Raw genomic sequence first — 20,164 nt, forward strand, 5'->3', positions numbered from 1 at the left:
CTTTGCCAATCCGGAACCACGAGTATAGTTTTCACTCCTCGCCTTCTAATTATTCTCAGTACCTTGGGAATGAGAGGCAGAGGAGGAAACACATATACCGACTGGTACACCCACTGTGTCACTAGAGCGTCCACAGCGATCGCCTGAGGGTCCCTTGGCCTGGCACAGTATCTTTTTAGCTTTTTGTTGAGGCGGGATGCCATCATGTCCACCTGTGGTCTTTCCCAACTGTTTACCAGCATTTGGAAGACTTCTGGATGAAGTCCCCACTCTCCCGGGTGGAGGTCATGCCTGCTGAGGAAGTCTGCTTCCCAGTTGTCCACTCCCGGAATGAACACTGCTGTCAGTGCTAACACATGAGTCTCTGCCCATCGGAGAATCCTTGTGGCTTCTGCCATCGCCATCCTGCTTCTTGTGCCGCCCTGTCTGTTTACATGGGCGACCGCCGTGATGTTGTCTGATTGGATCAGTACTGGCTGGTTCTGAAGCAGGGGCCTTGCCTGGCTCAGGGCATTGTAAATGGCCCTTAGCTCCAGGATATTTATGTGAAGCGAAATCTCCTGATTTGACCACAGTCCTTGGAAATTTCTTCCCTTTGTGACTGCACCCCAGCCCCGAAGGCTGGCATCCGTGGTCACCAGGACCCAGTCCTGTATTCCGAATCTGCGTCCCTCTAGTAGATGAGCCCTCTGCAGCCACCACAGCAGCAACACCCTGGTTCTTGTTGACAGGGTTATCCGCTGTTGCATCTGGAGATGGGACCCGGACCATTTGTCCAACAGGTCCCACTGGAACGTCCTTGCGTGGAACCTTCTGAATGGAATTGCTTCGTACGAAGCTACCATTTTTCCCAGGACTCGTGTGCATTGATGTACCGACACCTGTCCTGGTTTTAGGATGTCTCTGACTAGAGATGACAACTCCTCGGCTTTTTCCACTGGAAGAAACACTCTTTTCTGGTCTGTGTCCAGAATCATTCCCAGGAACAGAAGACGTGTCGTCGGGACCAGCTGTGACTTTGGAATATTGAGAATCCAGCCGTGCTGTTGTAGCACTTCCCGAGAAAGTGCTACCCCCACTACCAACTGTTCTTTGGACCTCGCCTTTATCAGGAGATCGTCCAAGTACGGGATAATTAAAACTCCCTTCTTGCGAAGGAGTATCATCATTTCGGCCATTACCTTGGTAAAGACCCTCGGTGCCGTTGATAACCCAAACGGCAGCGTCTGGAACTGATAGTGACAGTCCTGTACCACAAATCTGAGGTACTCCTGGTGCGGAGGGTAAATGGGGACATGCAGGTACGCATCATTGATGTCCAGGGAGACCATGTAATCCCCCTCGTCCAGGCTCGCAATAACCGCCCTGAGCGATTCCATCTTGAACTTGAACCTTTTGATATAAGTGTTCAAGGCTTTTAAATTTAAGATGGGTCTCACCGAACCGTCCGGTTTCGGTACCACAAACATTGTGGAATAGTAACCCTTTCCTTGTTGAAGGAGGGGTACTTTGACAATCACTTGCTGTGAATATAGTTTTTGAATAGCCACCAACACTGCCTCCCTGGCAGAGGGAGTTGCCGGTAAGGCAGATTTTAGGAAACGGCGGGGGGGAGACGTCTCGAATTCCAGCCTGTACCCCTGAGATACTACTTGAAGGACCCAGGGATCCACCTGTGAGAGAGCCCACTGTGTGCTGAAATTCCTGAGACGGGCCCCCACCGTACCCGAGTCCGCCTGAGCAGCCCTAGCGTCATGCTGTGGACTTACCGGACGCAGGGGAGGACTTCTGCTCTTGGGAACTAGCTGTGTGCTGCAGCTTTTTCCCCCTACCTCTGCCTCTCGGCAGAAAGGATGAGCCTCTAGCCCTCTTATTTTTCTGGGGCCGAAAGGACTGTACCTGATAATACGGTGCTTTCTTTTGCTGTGGGGTAGCCTGTGGCAAAAAAGTTGATTTCCCAGCAGTAGCTGTGGAAACGAGGTCTGAAAGACCATCCCCAAAAAGTTCCACCCCTTTATAGGGCAAAACTTCCATGTGCCGCTTTGAGTCGGCATCGCCTGACCATTGCCGAGTCCATAACCCCCTTCTGGCGGCAATGGACATAGCGCTTATTTTTTATGCCAGCCGGCAAATATCCCTCTGTGCATCACGCATGTATAAGACGGCGTCTTTTATATGCTCTATCGTCAGCAAAATATTGTCCCTATCCATGGTATCAATGTTATCCGACAGGGAATCTGACCACGCAGCTGCAGCACTGCACATCCAAGCCGATGCAATAGCGGGTCTCAATATAATGCCGGTGTGTGTGTATATAGCTTTAAGGGTATTTTCCTGCTTTCTATCAGCAGGTTCCTTTAGGGCGGCCGTATCCGGAGACGGTAGTGCCACCTTTTTTGATAAGCGTGTCAGCGCTTTATCTACCCTAGGGGGTGTTTCCCAATGTGACCTATCCTCTGGCAGGAAAGGGTACGCTGCCAATAACCGTTTAGAAATTATTAATTTCTTATCTGGGGAAGTCCACGCTTCCTCACACACCTCATTTAATTCCTCAGATGCAGGAAAAACTACTGGTAGTTTTTTCTTACCAAACATAATACCCTTTTTTGTGGTACCTGGGGTATCATCAGAAATGTGTAATACATTTTTCATTGCCTCAATCATGTAACGGGTGGACCTATTGGAGGGTACACTAGTCTCATCGTTGTCGACACTGGAGTCGGTATCCGTGTCGACATCAGTATCTGTCATCTGAGGTAGCGGGCGTTTTACAGCCCCTGATGACATTTGAGACGCTTGGACAGGCACAAGCTGAGTAGCCGGCTGTCCTATGTCGTCAAACCTTTTATGTAAGGAGCTGACACTGTCACGTAATTCCTTCCATAAGTCCATCCACACAGGTGTCGACCCCGCAGGGGGTGACATCACATTCACAGGCATTTGCTCCGCCTCCACATCATTATCCTCATCATACATGCCGACACAGCAGTACCGACACACAGCGCACACACAGGGAATGCTCTGACAGGGGACAGGACCCCACAAAGCTCTTTGGGGAGACAGAGGGAGAGTATGCCAGCACACACCAGAGCGCTATATATCACAGGGATATCACCTTATAAAAGTGTTTTCCCTTATAGCTGCATATGTATCTATAATTCTATACTGCGCCTAGATTGTGCCCCCCCTCTCTTTTTTACCCTTTCTGTAGTGCAGGACTGCAGGGGAGAGCCAGGGAGCGATCCTTCCAGCGGAGCTGTGAGGGAAAATGGCGCCAGTGTGCTGAGGGAGATGGCTCCGCCCCTTTTTCGGCAGGCTTTCTCCCGCTATTTCAAAACGTCTGGCAGGGATTAATTTACACCTATATAGCCCCTGGGGCTATATATGGTGTTATTTTGCCAGCCAAGGTGTATATTATTGCTGCTCAGGGCGCCCCCCCCCCAGCGCCCTGCACCCATCAGTGACCGCAGTGTGTGGTGTGCATGAGGAGCAATGGCGCACAGCTGCAGTGCTGTGCGCTACCTTGGAGAAGACAGAAGTCTTCAGCCGCCGATTTTCCGGACCTTCTTGCTTCTGGCTCTGTAAGGGGGACGGCGGCGCGGCTCCGGGAACGGACGATGAGGTCGTGTCCTGTGTTCGATCCCTCTGGAGCTAATGGTGTCCAGTAGCCTAAGAAGCCCAAGCTACCACCAGTTAGGTAGGTTCGCTTCTTCTCCCCTTAGTCCCTCGCTGCAGTGAGCCTGTTGCCAGCAGGTCTCACTGTAAAATAAAAAACCTAAACTATACTTTCTTTCTAGGAGCTCAGGAGAGCCCCTAGTGTGCATCCAGCTCGGCCGGGCACAGAAATCTAACTGAGGCTTGGAGGAGGGTCATAGGGGGAGGAGCCAGTGCACACCAGATAGTCCTGAATCTTTCTTTAGAGTGCCCAGTCTCCTGCGGAGCCCGTCTATTCCCCATGGTCCTTACGGAGTCCCCAACATCCACTAGGACGTCAGAGAAAATGCTTTTTCGGAGTTTGATGAATGTCACAATTTCTACATTCCCCGGAGAGTGTAGAAATTTTAAAATTTTGGGGATGATGAATATGCCCCTAGGTACTTCAGAGTTGCTGAAAATATTTGCTGGTGAGAGGCTGTGGCCAACTTATCTTTAAGTTCTGCAACCTTTTCTGCATGAGCCGCCATAAGAGGTACCATGGTTTCTTTAATGGCCCTGAAGAAGTATCTAAAGAAGCAGGTGTCAGATATCAGGAGGTGAAGTAAATGAAGGGGATTGCCAAAAGGTTAGGGAATCCTCCGATGGCGAGAGAGAAGCAATATTATCTGTTATTCAGTGTGTGGAATGAGTTTGAGGTGGATGAACACTTATTATCAGAAGCCCTCTTCATGCCAAGTGTAATTCAGTCCATAGAATGAGTATGAGGTGGATGAGCACTTATTATCAGTAGCTCTCTTCATGCCAAGTGTAATTCAGTCCATAGACTGCAGATGTCCCAGTAAAAGCTATTGTAAATGCAAAGTGAAGAACAGCACGTAATGTAGATCAAACTAATGAAGTAGAGAGATCACAGTATGAATAGGTCAGAGATGAGGTCATGCAGAGGTGAGCCCAGTATGGAGATATACAACATAATCTCTCATCATGAGAGTGGATAGAAATTGAAAGTTAACTGCAAAAAATCTTGGGGATCGAGGGGAAGCAGGAAAGAATTAAACCAGTATGGTGAACAGGGATTCAGCTAGCGTAATCCCTGAGTAGACAGGTGAAAGCGGGTATAATACACTTGTCCACAGGAGTTGGTTGTATAGATGGAATATAGTGGTTTGCATAAACCGGTAGTCACTGACAGTGTAAGTAGTAGATAGGTGGGTGTAATGATGGGACCACCTAATACACTTTCACTCACACATCCCTTAGGCTGGTAATAGTGTCTGTCCACAGCTGATGAAGCAATGTGGAAGAGAGCTGATGAGAGATCTTAAAATGGAGTGCGCTTGCCCAAGATGGTCTCCGGGAATGTACTCTACATTACACAGGGAGTCCTAAGCAGCAAACTGACTGTGAAGGGTGGCCTGGGTTGTAAAGGCCTTGACGATGGTCCGAAGTCTGCCTACACACACGCCAACACTGGGTCTAGTTGTGATGTCCACATGCAGCAGCTCCAGAATCAGTGGAATTGATTGGCCCTGACTGAAGAGTCCCGTGTCATTTAGGCGCACTGACGGATGTCCACACAGCCACCCATGATGGTTCTGAATCACTCCGTGTCCCCTTCCCCCCAATACTAAATGTATTTAATTAATTAGGGTGATCATCATATCCAGTAGCTCAGATTTATTCCTATTACTCAATATATTTTCACTAGTAAATAGACCTTGCATATGCCATCCTCATCTCCTCTTTCAACAATTCCGTTTCCTGGTCTGACGACAGCCCCCCTTCCCACTCTGCTCTGTCCAATCCCAATGCCCCCCCCCCTCCCCCATCACCACCGCTGTGCTCTGTCCCAGCCCTAGCTCCCCTACTCATTCCAGGTGACTGGTCAAGTCCTGAAGTTCTAGGTCATTCCCATCTCTCCCTCACTGAGAGAACAGTTGGGGCGTGCACTCCGGTTTCCACTACGTGCACATTCCAGATACAGGTCAGACCTTGTGAAATGATTTTATAGATTTGGACTACTGCAGGAAATATGATTCCAATTTTGTTTTTAAAGGGTTTAAACAACAGTAGCTAAATGTAATAGCCTGCGAGCTGCCGGAGATGCGGGACTTTGTGCGAGTGTGCCCGTATTCTTAAAGCGGCATTCATTTACAAGGCAAAACCAGATTGTTTTTGTCCTGTAAATGATTGCAACTTTAAAAATATGGGCAGACTCGCACAAAGTCCCGCACCTCCGTCAGCTCGCAGGCTATTACATTGAGCCCAAGTTGTTGATTTTACCAGAAAATGAGACTTTTGCGTTAATTAATATCTGTCAACAAAATATTCTGTCTTGTGTATAAGGCCGTTCATTACACTGATACTGTGTACAAATGGGTTCATTCAACTTTACCATTTACTACTAAGTGGTCTATTTACTAAACCTTGGATGGAGATAAAGTCAACGAAGATAAAGTACCAGCCAATCAGCTCCTGTCATTTTTCAAACCCAGCCTGTGACATGGTAGTTAGGAGATGATTGGCTGGTACTTTATCTGCGTGAACTTTATCTCCATCTAAGGCTTAGTAAATCCACATATATATTATCGAGAAAAAAAATGCTTACTCCCTTGCAGGTCTAACATACTGTACATTTGTTTTTGCAAATGCTACTGTTTTTTTTAACACATCAACTAAACATATTACTCTCCTTGTATGCATATATTTCAATGTACATTCGGTAAGCAAATATCACAGTAAGCCCATAAATGTACATTTACTATAGCAAAATTGTTCATCTTAAATATTAAAAGATTTTAATGTAAAGCTCTTACAGTACATTTCTGTTTGTAAGTTTTGCTCTATACTGTCCTGCTTACACATATTTTATTCGGAATACATACTGCTTACCGGTGGGCGGGATGCCGGCTGTCAAGATCCTGACAGCAGCTTCCAGCCCGTTAAAGTGCTGGCAGTTGGGCGAGAGCGCTAAGATTCCCCTTGAGGACTCACTGCTGGGCCGTCAAATTGATTGCATCCCCTTTATTCAAATCATTGTAAAAAAGTTTAGTTTTTTTCTGCAGTTCTATGTACCGATTCCCTGCCAGTGGCTCATTGATTATCTATGTTATTATGCATGATTTGTCCTGACATCTCTTCCTACATTATATTTCTTTATCAAGAGAATAATCATTGGGAGGAGCCAGACTCCCACCACTTATCCCTGGAGGCTACATCCTATGCGCTCCTCACACTTCTGACGTTAAAGCAGTTAAAGCAGGCTGGACCATTAGCCCAATGGCTAACAGAGCAGAGATTCCATGGAGAGGTTTATGGATCAACACAAGTACGTAACTCTTTCATTAACTTGCATTACAGAAACTCTCCCTCCTTGGCCATGCGTAGTTCCCCACATAAGTTTAATTAAAAATGTATGAACATGTTACAGATGACCTACAGTACCTTGAAAAAATGTTGGCCCTTATTTAATAGCTGCCAGTTGCAGGTAGGGGCGAAAGTCTAGCAGGACATGGCGCTACAGGAAAAAATCCAAATACAGCCAGCCTGAATGTATAAAACACAGGAAATACATGAGAATCTTATAATCCAGCAATTAAATGCTTATTCTACTAACCAGATCAAGTTGAGTATACAGATTTTAAAAGGTTTCTGTGATTTTGATTTTGATTTGTTGCAGGGGTAGTGTTGGCAGCAGGGCCGGCAACAGAAATCTAGGGGCCCGTTACACTGATATCTCTGGGGCCCCCCTCCCCTCCGTCCCACTCCCTAAATATCCCTAACCTGCATGTGCCAATACAGGCATCACCAAATACAAGGCACTAGATTTGTGCATATACTGAAACACTACAATACATAGATGGAAAACACACAACAAAAGTGCACTCCGTCCGTTACTGGAGCACAAAAACACTCATACACATACCTACATACATATACTGTAACTGTATACACACACATACACACTGTGAAGCAGACATAGACTGTCCAGGAAGGACTCACTGTCACCACAGCTAGGGTGTCTCTATCGTGTGTAGCACCGCGGGGGGGGCTGCTGCAATCTTCTCCCTCCGAGTGTCGCACACCAGTGGACAGGCCAGCAGCGGGAGGTTGTGCACAGCTTCTGGACAGCTCCTCAGCGGAGGCAGGAGACAGGGAAGTGCCGGCGGGCCAGCGTCATGACGTCACGACGTTGGTGCCACGGTATGGGACCATACCAAGGGACAGGGTAAGGAGGGGGGGGGCGCGGAAGGAGGTATTGCGGCTTCTGATTGGACACTTAATTAATTTTTTAGGTGACTGGCAGCTGGGCAGGCATTTACTTCAAATAGGCAGTGCGTCCTATATTTTATTTCCCTGATTCATGGGGCCCCTGCAACCCTCGGGGCCCGGTACAGGTGTCCCCTTTGACCCCCCCTGTCGCCGGGCCTGGTTGGCAGGGTTCCAGCCTTCTGCTAGTGTGCTTAAAAGTCCCCTTACATTGCATTAAACACTACTTTTACACACAAAATGAATGCCTCCTCCTCTTCTTCTTTTCACCTTCTTCTCATTTATTTCTTCTTCTCATACTTCTCCCATTCAGTCTTCTCATCCTCATTCTTCTTTTTTCCTTGTCTGTAAATTGGTAATTAAAGTTGCAATTTGTTCCAGGAAAATATATTACTATAATGTACATCTTGCTTTTTCACATAACTGAGCCTAAACATGCCACAACACTTCTATTCTAGGCTACTATCATGTTATTCCAAGCTCTTGCCCAGTATCAGATAGACGTTCCATCTGTCAAAGATTTGGATATGGATGTCCGTTTCAAGCTGCCAGGTAGAACGCTTACTACGCCTTTTCGCATCAATCTTAACAACGCCATGCTGGAACGCTCGGATCAGGTGAGATCCTAGGTAGTGTGATGCTGTGAGAGAGATGTAGCCATTGCTCCTGTCATGCAGATATTGGAATGAGGTGGAATATCTAAAAGAAACTCATAGAGGAGAGTGTGACACTGAGCACTTGCTGGAAATGTTCAGCTGTAATTATGTAATTAAAGAAATATTTCTCATGGCTTTGATAAATAATATACATATTAGAGATGAGCAGTTTGGATTACCTGTAAGCCGAGCCCCCCTCCCGAACTTCCTGTTTCCAAGTCATATGGGCTCGGGTTTTCCCACCAGGCTCGCATTCCAAATCGAGGCAAAATGTTATCCTCCTGGCGTCAGATTCTCATGGGTTCTGGATTCTATATAAAGACATGGTGGCGGTAACTCTGTGCCATTTTGCATGCTGTGTTCTGTGCTGTACTGTGCTGTGTCCATCTACAAGTGGCCGTTCTGTGTCCATCTACACAAGCTATGTCTAGTCCCCTTAGTCTAATTCTGTCATACAGCAGTGCCCCGACTCCACATGCCATAACCCACCCACTGTGTTCACTTATATGCAGTGTGACTTTGTAGTGTATGTTGCGAAAAAAGTAAACAACTTAAATAAAAGAAGTTAAAATGTAAAAAAATAAATGTAAAAGTGAAAAAAAAGTGTGCCCTGTACCCTACATATAAAAGCCCTGTGCCAAGCTGCCAGTTAAAAAAAGAATAAGAAAATATATTGTTGTATAAATTGTTTGTACTGTTCAGGGAACTCTACCCTAGTATGCTCTGTACCCCAGTGCGCTTTGTTCACTTCAAGTACATATAAAAGCAGTCTGTCTCCATGCAATGTGAACCGAGTTGCCATTTAAAAATAATAATAAAAAAAATATTGTTGTATAATTTGTTTAGTGAAGAGCAGGAGCAGCAACCCAATACTACTGTATTGGTCAGGGCATCGTAAATAAAATAAAAAAAACACAATATTTTATAGTGGCAAAGAAAAATACCTCTATAAAAGGTCAAGGGCAGAAAACTATAAAATTGTCAACATGCCATGCCATTCACCACACGGAAAGGCTCAGGCATTGCCTTTTATTTATGAGTTGTGGTTCTGCCTTTTATGATGATACCAGACCTTTTAACTCAGTCTAGAAGAGGTGTCGAAATAATGTAAACCACGACGGCAGTAGAACAAACTGTGTGTTCAGAACCGTCACATTTGCCTGAGGAGAGTCTAGGAGTCTCCATGTTAGCTATGTGTGAGTCTGACATTTCTCACACTTTCATCAAAGAGAAGCCTCTTTCACCTCCTTCCACCATTTCTGATCTATCTGCACTTTATGGAGCAGTACAAGTAAAGATAGTGATGAGGACATAATAGAAATTGAGGATGCTTGTTTGGAAGTGAAACAGGATCAGGGGATATGTGTGTACTGCTACTTTCTCTGACGTCCTAGTGGATGCTGGGAACTCCGTAAGGACCATGGGAATAGCGGCTCCGCAAGAGACTGGGCACAACTACAGAAAGCTTTAGGACTACCTGGTGTGCACTGGCTCCTCCCACTATGACCCTCCTCCAGACCTCAGTTAGAATCTTGTGCCCGGCTGAGCTGGATGCACACTAGGGGCTCTCCTAAACTCTTAGAAAAGAAAGTTATATTTAGGTTTTTTATTTTCAGTGAGATCTGCTGGCAACAGACTCACTGCTACGAGGGACCTAGGGGAGAGAAGCGAACCTACCTGCTTGCAGCTAGCTTGGGCTTCTTAGGCTACTGGACACCATTAGCTCCAGAGGGATCAAACACAGGCCCAGCCTCGGTCGTCCGGTCCCGGAGCCGCGCCGCCATCCCCCTTGCAGAGCCAGAAGCAAGAAGATGTGTCTGGAAATCGGCGGCAGAAGACTTCGGTCTTCATTAAGGTAGCACACAGCACTGCAGCTGTGCGCCATTGCTTCCCATGCACACCACACTCCGGTCACTGGGTGCAGGGCGCTGGGGGGGCACCCTGGGCTGCAATTAGAGTACCTTAAACTGGCTAAAAACACATAATATAGTCAAATAAGGCTATATATGTGTAAAATCCCCTGCCAAAATATCCATATAAAAGCGGGAGAAGTCCGCCGAAAAAAGGGGCGGGGCTATCTCCCTCAGCACACTGGCGCCATTTTCTCTTCGCAGTGCAGCTGAAAGACAGCTCCCCAGGCTCTCCCCTGCAGTTGCCAGGCTCAAGGGTTAAAAAGAGAGGGGGGGCACTAAATGTAGGCGCAAAACTATGTATATAGATATATAAAAAGCAGCTATAGGGAAAAATCACTTCCTGTTAGTGTAAATCCCTGATTAAATAGCGCTGTGGTGTGTGCTGGCATACTCTCTCTCTGTCTCCCCAAAGGACTTTGTGGGGTCCTGTCCTCAGTCAGAGCATTCCCTGTGTGTGTGCGGTGTATCGGTACGGCTGTGTCGACATGGTTGATGAGGAGCTTTAGGTGGAGGCTGAGCAGGTGCCGATAAATGTGATGTCACCCCCTGCGGGGTCGACACCAGAGTGGGTGGATATGTGGAAGGTATTAACCGACAGTGTCAACTACTTACATAAAAGGCTGGATGATGTGACAGCTGTGGGACAGCCGGCATCTCAGGCCGCGCCTGCCCAGGCGTCTTAAAGGCCATCAGGGGCTCAAAAACGCCCGCTACCTCAGATGGCAGACACAGATGTCGACACGGAGTCTGACTCCAGTGTCGACGAGATTGAGATATATACACAATCCACTAGGAGCATCCGTTGCATGATCTCGGCAATGAAAAATGTGTTACACATTTCTGACATTAACCCAAATACCACTAAAAAGGGGTTTTATGTTTGGGGAGAAAAAGCAGCCAGTGTTTTGTTCCCCCATCAGATGAGTGAATGAAGTGTGTGAAGAAGCGTGGGTTCCCCCATTAAGAAACTGATAATTTCTAAAAAGTTACTGATGGCGTACCTTTTCCCGCCAGAGGATAGGTCACGTGGGAGATATCCCCTAGGGTGGATAAGGCGCTCTAACGTTTGTCAAAAAAGGTGGCACTGCCGTCTTAGGATACGGCCACCTTGAAGGAGCCTGCTGATAGAAAGCAGGAGGATATCCTGAAGTCTGTATATACTGTCAAAGTCAGAAAAATATCACGCTACACGTTGCCATATATGCACCTCATGCGCTTGCCCGCTGCACATGCACTTTCTCTGGCGTGCGTGCACATATTCGCAGTTGCGTGACGGCGCCCCTACGGGCGTGCGCTTGAACTCATGGTATGTGCATTTACGGTAGAGTTTGTGTGCGTCTAGCGAGCGACTCAATCGCTGCTTAATAAATCCATATAGCAGGTTTTATAGGTAATGTTCCCCTTAGTGATAACTGTAAGTTTGTTTAATGTGACTTGTTCAGGGACATAGGAATCCCTCTTTACGTAATACAAAGGGTCTGTTTAAGGTTGGACAGTGGTGTCTGGTACCTAACCGAAGAGTATTTTAATAGCAACAATCCGGTGTTGGTTAGGTATAGATTAATCACTCCTGCGTATAGTTATGGCCATTAGTAATTTCTGGACATATCCTATATTTGCATTTCATTATCCATGCGGCGGGAATCCGAAGATTCCCTCCCACCTGAGCTGTTTGAAATAGCCACAGTCCACCTGTTCAAACTAACCTATGACCTTTTGTTATGATGCGAGGAGACATTCCTGTGTCCAATGAACAATGAGATTATAGGTCCCTTTGTAGTGTACTGTATGCAGTGTATATAAGATCAGCCAGCCTGGACAGCTCAATGTCTCTCACTCCACAAACGGTTTTCATATTGACTAACTTGGAGCTGGTACCAGGACTAGCGCAGCGATCGTTCCCAGTGTTTGTAAGTAATTCTCTGTGATCATTTTGCTCTCTGTTTGTGTTGGCCATTCCCTCTCTCTCTCCGTTATTGTATAAGATTGTGACGCTATTGTATATTTCTGTCTAGATATTCTGTTAGAATTATATGTTAGCTTGTAGTGTATGACTTGTAAACTGTTTTTACCTTTTTCGATATAACTTAAAAGCTTGTTAGTAAAGGTGTTGGATCCTTAACACGGTATTGTGTGTTCATTACATTGCAGAGGGTAATAGGAGCATCTCGATCGCTCAAACAGCTTTAGTATTAACAAGGTTAAGCAGCGTTATATCGCTACAGTGTTTCAGTACAAGGTTTACAGCATAAGAGTATCCTTTCTGTGTGTTACATTCAAGGTTTACTGATTGTCATCTTGTGAGCGTCTGCGCCGCTCGTGATCTCCTCGTGGTCTCGAGCGTCCGCTACGCTGGTAGCGTAGCATTACGGTAGTCGCCCGCCTATAGCGTGCTCGACACCACGCATTAAGCTGTGAGCGAGCGTGCCGCATGTGCGTCTCGATCACGGCCGAGCATAGGCTACGCTAAGTGTTTTACCCTTACGGTACCCCATACGCCAATTGCATATTGAGTCTCTTACCCAAATATAGTGAAGGTTATAAGGTAATCAAATCAGCATTATCAATTGGCGGCTCGTCCGTCCTCCACATATCCGCACCAGCGAAATACATACTTTATCTGCCAGCAAGGGCGGGAAGGCAGTAGTGCTGGCTAGATAAGCGTCTGTTTCGCTACGTTGTAGGAGTGCTGGGGGAATCCGGAACCGGAGGTAAGAACAATACGCTATTGTCTTTTTAAAACTGTTTATTTCTGTCTTGCGTACGCACGCACGCATACATCTGCATTTCCTTTCATTTGTGTATTTTCACATCACTCTCCTGATTGCCATTTCATAATTGATAACGTGCTGAGAAAGACTTGTTGCTATTGGTAGTTAAAGAGTAAAAATAATACATTAAGAGGTCATTTGTAAAACACGCGCATAGCTTTGCCTAAAGATACAAGGAAAGGCCTGTGTGGTGCTCGGTAGATGATTACAGTTAAAAATCATCTACATTGATATAGACGTGTTAATTGTATTTCTGTGGACATATCTGGCTGGCGTACACGTGTCTCTAACAAAAGGGTGAGACTCGCGTACGCGACGCAAGGGCCGGAGCATGGAGCGTATATTACGCAACGGAGCGTCTGGGTACGCACACATAATACAAATCACACGATAGTTTTTTTTTAGATAGGCGAAAAGGAGGCAACGCGATAAATAGCGCAAGTCAATTTCAGTGTCCAAAATTTTAAGCTACTAGATCCTTCTCTAATTTGCGACTCATCTGGACTAGACTGTGTTACTGAATGAAAGGGATTTCTGCGCAGAAACGAAAGTAAAGAGTATATGAGGTGAAAGAGTGTGTATACATATATATAAGTTTCTAAAATTTTTGGGGTTGAACCACAGGAAATCATCGAGTTCTCGTGAGGTACATACGTGTAAGTGACTGCATGGTGGCTTGGGAGGCATCCCTTGTTAAACATTTAAAAAGAGCATTAGAGTATAGCAGACCAGGAGGTCTACTGTAGCACAGACCAGGAGGTCCAGACAGACCAGGAGGTCTAGGTACAGCAGACTAAGAAGTCCGCTATAGATAAAAGGAGCACAACACCAGAAAGGGTTGGTGCGATACCCATATAGGCCATTAAGCTCAGGCTGAAGGAATTCGCAGCCGTAATTTTCGATTCCGTTGGTCGTTCCGCACATAAGATTAGTTGCTTATGTGCAGAACGATTGTACCGCACGTAATTGTGTGCATTAATTAGTAACTTGACCCAGTACCATTTACGTATGCTAGAGGGGTCACAAACGCTATTTGTACATTCTAACGTGATTTGTGTAATTTTTTTTATTTTAAGGGAAGTTCGCTGGTCACTTGGGAACTATCCAACAACCAATAGTTACTGGAAAGGGTTAAGTGCTCTGCGGATTACACCCACATGTTCCAGTAAATAGAGGTTCAGGTCGCAGGGGCCCTAGGTTGAGTACGCCAGTGCTAAGGCAGTGTGTGGGCGTATTGGTCGACGTGGGCGAGTGAGTGGAGTACTCGGTAAACTTCCGCCGCCGGCATACCCCGGACATCTTGGTTTTTGTAAGGGTTCGCTGAAGACCCTGATTTGAAGGTCAGAGGTAGTGAAAGCAACACCTGCAAAGATGGGGGCCAGTTGTTCAGGTAGGGGGCGATCAACCTCGGTTCGGGTTGACTTAGTAAATCGACCAATCGGATCGGCAAGGTATGTAATGTGTGAGAAATACGGTTCACACACAGAGGTTTTGTGCGATGAATGGGAAAGAATGACTGTACATGATGGGGAAAAGTTCCACGGGTAGGCAGTTTTAGCCCAGATGTGTTACAAAATCTAAGGAGAAGGATATGTCTCATTAAATCTGCAAAGAGACGGATCAAACATTATGACTATTTACAGTTATGGCAACAGGAGGGTGAAATACAGAGAGGATTGGCTCAAGCGGCTGGATCTAACCCTATCAGGAAACTGATAGCCACTGCGCCACCGCCACCATACATAACGGGAGAGAAAGTGGTTAAAGAGAATGACACACTGGTGTATGATAAACATGCACTTAGTAACTGTATAAATGTTAAGAATAATGTGACTAAGATTATTGATGCAATTACTAATCCGTGCAAGCTGTACCCTGTTTTAAACTTTCCCCAGAAGTGTGACCAAGAGGATGAACCAACAACAATATCGGCACTCTCTCTAGCAGCCACCATAGCAGAAACAACAGTGGGCACGGCCCAGCCAGTAAGAGCAGTATCAAAGGCCCCTAGTGGAGGGACAGGTGAGGTCGTATCAACTGGTAAGTACGGCACCACACACTATGCTGAAACCATTTCACCACATATTGTAGAATCTACTCAGAATGATGTTATTGAACTTAATCCCGTTAGGGTAATTGCAGTGCCAAATGGGAAAACTGACACTTCAGGAGTCACTCCTCTCAGACACATCGCCATGCACTGCCCCTTTTCCCGAATGGAATTAAGATCAATGGTGTCTGAATTCCCGGATCCTAGGAAAGATCTAGTTGCAAGCCAGAAATACATTAGAGAACTAGGAAATACTGTGGAGCCCAATAACAAAGACTGGCAGATATTGCTGAGGGCATGTTTACCCTCCAATGTCGACTCGGCGAGATTTTTAGCTGACTGTAAATTAGATGAAGACGTACCCCTTACGGATAAGTACAACCAAGATAATGTAAAGAGAATAAATTTACAGTTAAAAGAGTATTTTCCAACTGTTGCCAAATGGAACAAAATTTTCTCCATCAAACAGAAAGAGGGAGAAACAGCTGCTGAGTATTTTCATCGGGCACTACAGGAAATGGCTAAGTATACAGGCATAGAAGACATTAAGACAAATGTGAATCATAGAGAAGTAGCAGTATCTGTGTTAATGGATGGTTTAAAGGAAGTATTAAGGACAAGGGTACAGACCACCCAACCATGTTGGCGAGGTCTGTCGGTGGCTACTTTGAGAGAGGCCGCTATTGATCATGATCGGAATATCACCAGACACAGGGAGTCACAAAGTGATAAGTTAATGGCCGTAAGTATACAGGCCCCGACCACAAGGCCACCTCTGTATAAATCTCCGACCCCTGTGGGTAAGTCAAATGTTGTAACTTGTTATTACTGTCATAAAGAGGGACATTTTGCACGAGACTGTAGATCGAAAAATGCACAAAAATCATATCAACCCCCTAGACAACGACATGACACACGAAATTGGGATCAAGGACCGCAGAAACGGAGTTATGAGCCACACGCAGGGGAAACAAGAAGGTATCCCCCGAAAAGAGACTGGCAAGTCTCTGATAATACCTATTTACCCCCTTCACAGGTAATAGCTGCCACTGCAATGCAGGGAGGTCACCACACACCATAGGGGTTGGGCCACACCTGTAATCTGCAGCCAGTGAAATTGATTGCGAGCCTTGGAAGTAAACCCGAGGTCACAATTGATGTAGCTGGAAAATCTCTAAATTTCCTTGTAGATACGGGGGCGGCCAAGTCAGTGATAAATTCGACCGTGGGCATGAGAACCACTGGTAAAACAATTCCAGCCATGGGAGTTACAGGAGTAGTACGACAATACCCTTTAAGCAAACCAACAGAGGTTACGATAGGGCCTTTGCATACCAAGCATTCTTTTCTGCTTGCTGCATCGGCTCCGACTAATCTCTTAGGGAGAGATTTACTGTGCAAAATGGGATGCGTCATATATTGTACTCCTGAAGGTGTGTTCTTGGACATACCCGAAAACCACGCTCAGGAAGCACAAGATATGTTAGACTCCCCAACAAGATTAATGTCACACACTGTTATTGTAAATAGGTGTCCGTCCAAGATAGAAGAAATGACTTCCCAGATACCGGAGTCACTTTGGACCAAGGACGGACAAGACACTGGATTGATGGCAAATGTAGCCCCAGTAGTTGTGCAAGTAAAAGATGGTAGGATAGCTCCAAAAATCCCACAGTACCCTCTGAAGCCAGAGGTGGAGTTAGGAGTTTACCCTGTAATAGAGCGCTTGCTACAACAGGGCATTCTGGTAAGGACGTCCAGCACTGCAAATAGTCCCATCTTCCCTGTTAAAAAGAGTGGGGGGGGAGGGGTTACAGATTAGTACAGGATCTAAGAGGGGTCAACAAAATAGTTGAGAGTCAATTCCCCGTAGTGCCAAATCCAGCTGTTATCCTAATGCAAATCCCTCCCACTGCCAAATTTTTCACTGTGATTGACCTCTGCTCCGCTTTCTTCTCGGTACCTCTGCACCCTGACAGTCAATACTTATTCGCATTTACATACAGAGGGGTTCAATATACATGGACTCGCTTACCACAAGGTTTCATAGACAGTCCAAGTATTTTCTCACAGGCTCTACATGATTGTTTACAGTCTTTCCAACCAGAGAGTGGATCAATATTGATACAGTATGTGGATGATTTACGACTGTGTTCAGATTCACTGGAAGCGTCCCTGAAAGATACGAAACAACTCCTGTTTCATCTTTCAGACACAGGACACAAAGTTTCCAAAGACAAGTTACAATTATGCCAGGACCGGGTGAAGTATTTGGGACACTGTCTGACACAAGGACTGAGACACCTCACCGCTGATAGAATTCAAGCAATTCGTGACATGACCCTGCCACAAACCCAGCAACAAATTAGAACGTTTTTAGGAATGTGTCGGTATTGACGTAACTGGATCCCAGGTTTTTCCATACTGGCCTTACCATTGCAGGAGATGGTTTCATCAAATAAACCTGATCGGATTTCGCACACAGACGAATCTGAGATGGCATTTGAGAGACTTAAACAGTGCCTAACGCAGGCACCGGCATTGGGTATGCCAGACTATGGGAAACCCTTTGAGCTGTACGGAACAGAGAGTGCTGGGTGCGCAGCAGGTGTCCTAACCCAGAAGCATGGTGATGCCAGCAGGCCGGTAGCCTACTACAGCGCTCAGCTAGATACGGTAGCGCGATCCCTCCCCACATGCTTGCAAAGCGTGCTAGCATTGCTAGTCACAAAAAGCGAAGATGTAGTGCTAGGACACAACCTCACAATTCATACACCACATGCAGTGTCAGCCTTACTGAATTCTGCCCAAACCAGACACGTCTCATCAGCGCGGTTTACAAGATGGGAATTGGCATTGATGGCCCCCGTAAACATTACCATAAGGAGATGCAGCGCATTAAATCCTGCAACGTATCTCCCAGGTGTGCCTGGACAGGCACAAAGGGTGGAGGATGAGAGTGATGGTGAAGGAGGATTTAATACAGGGGATGACACGCATGATTGTATGGAATATTTGACCCAAAATTTCACGGCAAGGCCTGACATCAGTGACAACCCACTGGAAGATGTAGATTTTACTTTCTACACTGACGGTAGTTGTCACAGACAGACGGACTCGGAAGACTTGTGTACTGGATACGCAGTCGTAGATGACCAAGGTACCATAGAAGCAGAACCGCTAGGCCCACCTCACTCAGCACAAGTTGCTGAACTGGTTGCCCTAACCAGAGCATGTGAAATGGCTAAGGGCAAGTCAGCCAATATTTACACAGATTCTAGGTACGCCTTCGGAGTAGTCCATGATTTCGGAGCCCTATGGCGCCTCAGAAATTTCATGACAGCAGCTGGCACACCCGTAGCGCATGCAGCCCACATCAAAAGACTTCTAACAGCGATACAGGTACCCGACAGAGTGGCTGTTATCAAGTGTAAAGCTCACACATATAGCCAAGACCCAGTATCACTTGGTAACAGCCGAGCAGACGAAGCTGCTAAATTAGCAGCCGGCACCCCCAGACAGACTGACACCACACAGCTGATGGTATTTAATACTGTAAACACACAGAAATTGTGTGAAATGCAAAATTTGTGTTCTCCACAGGAAAAGGCAGTTTGGAGGTCAAAAGGATATGGCCAGGAGTCCTCAGGACTCTGGACAGATGGACAAGGTAAACCAGTGGCACCCAGAGCATACCTTCCAAGTCTAGCGGAAGCAGCACATGGGCTGACTCATCTAGGCAAAGAAGGAATGTGTAAGCTAGTAAGAGCTTATTGGTGCGCCCCAGGATTTTCTTCCCATGCGGGTAAAAGAGCGATGACATGCCTCACCTGCTTGAGGAAGAATATCGGAAAGGCAATACCGACAGAGCCATCCCATATCCCTCCGACAGATGGCCCTTTCCAGGTAATACAAATTGATTTCATACAATTGCCACCTTGTAGAAATTTAAAGTATGTTTTGTTCTGTATTGATGTATTCTCTAATTGGGTCGAAGCATTTCCTGCGGCCACAAATACCGCTGTATTTACTGCAAAGAAAATTGTGCAGGAATTTGTGTGTAGGTACGGTATCCCTAGAATAATTGAAAGTGATAGGGGTACCCATTTTACAGGTGAAGTCTTTCAAACAATGTGTAAGTTGATGGGAATTAATAGTAAGCTGCACACTCCGTACTGCCCCCAGGCGAGTGCGAAGGTGGAAAGAGTAAACAGCACTATTAAAAATAAATTGAGCAAGGTAATGACTGAAACAGGATTGTTGTGGCCTGAAGCTTTGCCAATTGTATTATACAGCATCAGAACCACTCCCAGGTCCCCTCTTAATCTGTCTCCTTTTGAAATTCTGTTTGGTCGACAACCCCATGTTATGTTTAACCCCCAGGATGATTTGAAATGTAACAATGAAGTAACCGTAAAGTACTTGGTTAAGATGAGTAAGCAATTGAGGAATCAGACTGATAATCTAAAGTTGGTGATTCCTGATTTGCCAGACAGTAATTGTCATGACATTGAACCTGGGGATTATGTAATGATACAGAATTTTCTACGCTCAGGTTGCCTTATTGACAGATGGGAAGGACCATATCAAGTCTTATTGACCAGCACAACTGCTTTGAAGGTTGCCGAGAGAGAGACTTGGGTCCATACGTCTCATTGTAAGAAGGTTGCGGATCCAGAGAGGTCCCGTGGCAAAGAACAGACGGTAGAGGTTGTATCACTAGAGTGTCTGTTCAGGGAAGAGTGAGACGACACCTGAGCGTTGAGGATAATAAGACCAGAAACTTGTCGAGCCAGATTTCTTTTTCCCATTTGTTATTTTCTCCAGTTCCCACCTCCCTCCTATTTC

The 20,164-nt window shown here is 46.0% G+C and overlaps 1 protein-coding gene across 1 annotated transcript in view; it reads left to right on the plus strand.

Moving 5' to 3' along the window:
* LOC134936129 (complement C3-like) overlaps positions 1 to 20,164 on the plus strand; it is an 828,079-nt gene that overhangs the window by 689,414 nt on the left and 118,501 nt on the right. The window contains exons 29-30 of the mRNA XM_063931046.1: positions 6,822 to 6,985; positions 8,385 to 8,543. Coding sequence (XP_063787116.1) covers positions 6,822 to 6,985; positions 8,385 to 8,543 — 323 coding nt within the window. The remainder of the gene's footprint in view (positions 1 to 6,821; positions 6,986 to 8,384; positions 8,544 to 20,164) is intronic.

This window comes from Pseudophryne corroboree, chromosome 6 (genome assembly GCF_028390025.1).
Source record: "Pseudophryne corroboree isolate aPseCor3 chromosome 6, aPseCor3.hap2, whole genome shotgun sequence".
Taxonomy (NCBI): Eukaryota; Metazoa; Chordata; class Amphibia; order Anura; family Myobatrachidae; genus Pseudophryne; species Pseudophryne corroboree.